This window comes from Xenopus tropicalis, chromosome 6 (genome assembly GCF_000004195.4).
Source record: "Xenopus tropicalis strain Nigerian chromosome 6, UCB_Xtro_10.0, whole genome shotgun sequence".
Lineage (NCBI taxonomy): Eukaryota > Metazoa > Chordata > Amphibia > Anura > Pipidae > Xenopus > Xenopus tropicalis.
In genome coordinates, this window is record NC_030682.2 from 138,564,433 (window position 1) to 138,570,447 (window position 6,015).

The 6,015-nt window shown below is 43.6% G+C and overlaps 1 protein-coding gene across 3 annotated transcripts in view; it reads left to right on the forward strand.

Annotated features, from left to right (window-relative positions):
* col14a1 (collagen, type XIV, alpha 1) overlaps positions 1-4,085 on the forward strand; it is a 100,798-nt gene extending 96,713 nt beyond the window's left edge. Inside the window, 1 exon segment of one of the 3 annotated variants that reach the window (NM_001141998.2) lies at positions 1,857-2,419. In NM_001141998.2, the coding sequence (NP_001135470.2) occupies positions 1,857-2,146 (290 nt within the window). In that variant the 3' untranslated portion in view covers positions 2,147-2,419. 3 annotated transcript variants of the gene reach the window in all.
* Positions 4,086-6,015: the final 1,930 nt, after the last annotated feature.

The following is a 6,015-nucleotide window of genomic DNA, read 5'->3' on the forward strand; positions in this document are numbered from 1 at the left end:
TTTGCCCATTTCCAATGAGAAGGCTTAATCCCTTACAATGACTACCAGCCCTGAGGAACAAGCCTGGGACTCCGGTACCGCCCTTGGCTAAATATCCCACATATCAGAACTAGTCCGGAGAGACCACCAATACCATTAATAGACTTCAAAGAGTTGAACTCACAGTAACTGAGCTCCTTCTATAAGAACCTTGGTGCAAGATGTTCCTTTATTGGCAGCGGTTTTACCGCTAGCACTGGTTTAACCCCTTCCTGCCTGGACATTAATATAATGTTTGTTTGTTTTTTTCTATGGACCTGCATTTTACTATTGGCAGTGCAAATACCTGTATACGAACGCATGGACACTTTGCAGGAAGGGGTTAAAGTAGAGATTTTTTTAGGAAAGAGAAGGAATATTTATATAGTAAATGGAAAAGCCCCCATTGATATGTACAATACTATAACAGCAGATAGCGTTCTCTGTGGCCTGAACTTTACTTCTTTGCATTTGGGTTGTAGTTGCACCATATTAAACAAGAACTAAAGCCTAACTAAAGAAGTAGGGCAGTAATGTTGTACCTTATGTTTTGGGGTTCTGTACCAGCCCAAGGCACCCCCAGCCCATTAGCAGGGAAGATCTGTGCCCCCTGAGATGCCCCAGTAGCCCCCCATCTTCTTTTCTGCTGATTCCCAGCTCTGTGCTGCTGGCACTTACCTGAGCTTAGGGGCCCACTCACAATATACTGTATATATAAGGCTGATTAGTATAGAATTCAGATCATTAGTACATGGCAGCTCGGAAATCAGTGCAGTAAGCATCATAAATGAATCATCAGCCCTGTAGCATCAGCTTTGGTTACTGACCAACCTCATTTTCTTCTTGATCATTTTGGACAACCCCTAAGCTTAGATTCCTAACAGCTGCCCAGAGCCCACTGAGCACGTGCAGTGCCACTGACACTCCCAGCAGAATCCAAGATGGGGAGCTTCTGTGACAACTCGGATCATTACTACTAAAGACATGTTGAACCTTTAGGCTGACGCAATAAGATCAGGATATAAAATATGGCATATTCAATTTTAGTTCCATATAAGCTCCTAAAAAGCTTAAGACCTAGAGTCTCTGGGACTGATTTTCTAAACTGGATGTTAAATTGTGGTTGCCCAATACCATCAGGTATACCTGCAGGACACAAAGGGGGCATGGAATTGCCAGTCTAGCAAGTCTAGTTGCCCCCCTAGTGATTTAATATATAATCATCGTGTTCTGATTGTGGCAAATGCTCATATGTGGTGCCATGGAGCGTAGCTGGGGGCAAAGGACATTGCAGCCCAATACCCAATGCAGAAAAGGAATTATAGCCCATAATAAGCTTTTGCCATTATATGTTAGTTAATGTTTGTCTTTGGCTCTCAGGGGATGCTGGGAGCTGCAGCCCACTCAAGCCCCTCTATACAGCCCAGACAATCAGTAAGCTGCGTTGCCTGTTATACATTGGTGCCAATTTTGGAATTCTGTAGTGCCATTAGTAGAAGCCCTTGACCCAAATAAACATCCCTTTCTGTAATTACGACCCAGAGAGATGAGGATGCAGGCTAGCCCCCGAGCCGTAAGCACCCATACTGTGACACACTGTGCCAGCACATCAATGTAAAAGTCTATTTTTGTATTCTGCGTTCCTGGTGACGGTTTGCCATTTTTATATATTTCCCTTTTTTTACGTCAATGTGTTAAGTGTATTCAGTGTTGTAAATAAAAAAGTACAGTATTTAAACCTATGTATATGCCATGTAGCCTAGTTACGATCAGATCTCTGCCCGATCCTTTCCCTGTGCACTAATAATGTGGCTGTTTCTGGTGGTGGCGGTTTAAAGGTGGATATGGTGATCCCACGGATCATGATCAAGACATTCCCGTGGTCCAGTTGCCACATAACACTTATCAAATCTATGACCCGGAGGACGTTTATGAAGTGGAGCAGTCCCCCTATGGCTCATACCCAGTGCCATACCAACAGACTTACTCCAACCCTGGGGCTGCTGTACAAGCTGTGGTGGCCGAGGAGACCGACAGCACCGAAGTGAGGTCACCGGGCATGAGTCGATTTGCAAGGAGTATAGTCCAAAGGCAAGCCAAGCCCATGAATGGTGTTCAGGAGGGTTAAATGAACTCTGTGCTCCAAGTCTTGACCATCTAGGCAACGACCATTTAATTGCATTGTACAGTAATAGTCCTTCAACTTTTTACCTTGTCCGGAAATTGTTTACATAAATTAGGTGGCCATCAGAATTATCCTCCAGGTGATACCATGTACTGTGCTAAGTGGAACACTGATGTTGGCATCCACACAAACCCTCAGAAGATGTTGACTCAATGGTGTTCTAGTGATCTGCTTTCTATGTTCTAGCAGAGAGAGGCAACTCCATTACCCAAGTGCCGCTAAGAGACTGTGGCTATAAAAGGAGAATCATTGGGGTCATTTGGACCTGCCACTATCTCATGAACATAGCAAGTAAATTTCATAGCAAGTCTGTGCCCCATCCAGTGTCAGACTGAGATGCCAGGGGCCACCAGAAAACCTTGGACAATATGCCCACTCTCTAAACTATTATTCCTCCTCTCCTTACTCAACCTCTTTATTATCCAAGTCTCTTTTCTCTATCCTTCCATCTTTTTTCCCATACAGGAATAGGGAATGACCATGCAGTTGGCCAAATAGTTAGAAGCAAGAGGGCCCACTGTCACCTGGGCCCACTGGGAGTTTTCCTGGTATCCTTGTAGGCCCGTCTAAGACTGGACCCATCCATCTTGCTGGGTTCCAGTACAAATGCCTATGGAAGGGAGCACATGGCTTTGGAAAAGGCTGGTTGTGCCTTATGATAAAGCACAACCAACCACTGACACAAACGTCTTAATTACATTGTGAATCTGCCCCTTTCCCCTGCCTAGATAAAGTATATCATATGTGGGCAGGTTTGGGCGTTTCATCCCATTTTGACCAGGCAGCCTTGGCCTCAGAGGTGGATTTAGGGCTTAAAGACAGAACTTTAGACCCTACAAAAAAAGTAAAATGCAGCTACAGTGGCAAATAACCTGCAAAATATATGGTCCCAGCTCCATGTCTGGAACAAGACCCACACCCCAAGGGCCTTTTTACCAATGAGGAGATGGTACTTTATCTTGCTCATTGTTAATCTGACCCCACCAGCTTTATATAACTGTTTAAGCCCCCCAGTTAGTACATACATGGCTTAATACACCCATTTTATATGCATGCAAGGTGGCAGCCCAATGTATTTTTTGCAACATGCATGAGTGAAAGCAAATGTGCAATTGGCAGACTGTAGGGCTAACTCTAGACTGTGGCAGCACTTAAAGTTCTGGAGTTGCCGATCCCTAATTTAACATAAATGGAAATAAGCCAAATAATATGTTTTGGTGCTAAACTAATCTGCTACAAGTGTGTAGACAACATTGGCTGTAGTTGGGGGTTCTGTTGTACGCCGACTTTCTTTCATGCAGGATTGACCTCCACATTCCAGGGATTCTCACAGTCGGACAGTGGATTAGAGGTTTATGTTCTTGTTCAATTACAAATGAAAGCCGAAAATAACGCAATCAAGCATTATGAGGCGTAGGCTAGTCCCCACAGCAGGGCTGTCACCATGTGTCCAACACTTGTATAAAGGCCCAGGCCCAACATACGGTTGCTGGACGTTATGGTTTAACAAGCTGTTACCTGGGCAACACTGATATACCATTACTGTCGCCATGCTGGCAACTTCTCTTCTTGCCCTTCTATACCTACGAGTTCATCTATCTACCTACCTACCGACAACTGCTGCTCTTCAGTGCCCCAACCAAACATGACCAGAGGGCCACACTTTGGTTCTCCTAGAATGTTATTAAACCCAGAAGGCAGTCAGTACTGCATTGTACACTCAAGGGCTCCTCCACAAGCCTCTCCTTAACCCACAGGCTTCCATTCCTTCATACCCACCAACACTAAGGTGCTGAACAGAAGGAGTTACATGCGGGTAATTTATTGTAAACACATTTCCATTGTTTTGTATAAAGAAATAAAGGCTGTTTTATGCTCCAGATTGAGTTTGTCCGAGTTTGGTTTCTGCTGAGAAAGCTGGTTACGCAGGATGTGACACATCTATATCCTGTGTGATGTAACTCCAGTCCAAGGGTTTGAGCATAAAGATTTGTAACTGTAATGGAACTGGGCAGTGGTAGATAATTGGCTCTGGTTAAGAGTATTTAAAAAACAATTCAGCCAATGAGAATTATAGTTCAGACCAAAGCAGGAACATGAGTGTACCTTTAAGTCCATTGTAGAAAGAAGCTGGGGTGTTACTAGAGTGCATGTCCCTACTCCATCTTCTTCTGAGACCTTAGACCCAACAGGGAAACCATGAGGGTTGAAAGATACCAAGGGTGGGGGATAAGGAGGCTCTTGGTGCAGTAATAGGGTACAAGGATGAACGTTAGCTAGGATGGGTGGACTTGTCCTTACAGAATAACATGATATTTAATTTGCAGGGAAATGATGAATATGGGTGGACAGAAGGCATGGGATTAAGAATTTTTGGTTAATTAAAAAAAGTGGTTGTGTGGCCACACACTGTAAGATTTGCTCATTTGGCCTATGGGTAGGCAATATCGAGCTATTTCAATGGTTTGGCCCTAGGGCAAAATGATTGAATTAGAACGGCGGACATAGGTGCCATTGGATCAGGAATAGCATCAACGAGCCAACAGAAAAATTAAACCCGCTGATCGAGATCTGCCCAATTTCAGGCCAGATGACGGTTGGGAGGTCTGTCGGTGGTGCCCATACACGGACAGATAAGCTGCCGAATCAGTCTAATGGACCAATATCAGCAGTTTAAATCGACCCGTGTATGGGGACCTTTACAGACCAGCCGGCTCTTATACATTCTGCGTAGGTTCTCCTATTGGAACGATTCTCTGCGCAATTCTCAGCTGATTATATTGTCACATACCAGGAAAGTTTCCCCAGTGGAAATAAACACAAAGTGCCTCTTGGTTCATTCTCCAGGTACAGAAGGCTTCCCAGGGGCACAGTATAAGCCGCTAAACAGTAATCAGGTGCAGGATTGTGGTTTGGTGTATGTGTGTGTATATTTCCCATGACACAGAATAAAGCATTATTAAGAAACGGCTGAAATGGGCCTAGAGAACTAGTAATAAAAAGGAGTGGTTGGGAAATTGCAGCGTTTCTCTTCCAGGTATTCTTTAAATCATACAATTAATAATGAATGGCCATTTGTGATTTAAAGTTCCTTATCCCTTTCCGTGACGCTGGCATATACGCACCGGAAACAGACTGAGAGGGCAGATAGCAACCTGTTGGCTTAAACCCATAAAAACACAAACCAGCCTGCCCTAACTTCATATACGGCCTTGTATTTACTACTAACTAAATCCACATCCACTAAATGCACCAGCGCAGCCAATTTTCTACCATTAAATGGCATATATATATATATATATAAAATTAATAATGTACCCCCTATTGTAAATATAAGGAGTTCCATGACCATATACAGGCCGAGTGCTTTTATAGTTTATGGACCTCTGAGGTATCCTTATATTTTACAACTGGGGGTACATTATTTATTATAATACACATGTTTCAGTGAGTCATGTGACAGCTTTAAGCAGTGAATATAACGGATGACATCACTGAGCACCATTTATAAGGATATAATTACAGGATATTCATGGCTCGGGTATTATACATTTATTGTGTATATAAATATAAAGCAATTAGGCTGTCTATGCTGGCTTGCATTTAAAGCCCACACCACTGTTTATCATCACCTATTAGTATACCCCGTGAATACATGGGTAGGAGTAAGCTCTTCTGCCCCTGTACGACCCCTAGTCATTTTCCCATTAATTTCCCCTCCACTCTCAAACCTCATTTTATGATAGTTCCAGGGGTGCAAATAAGCACAGACCCTGAGTCACCCCCACACTTACTGCTCTACTCCCCACCTA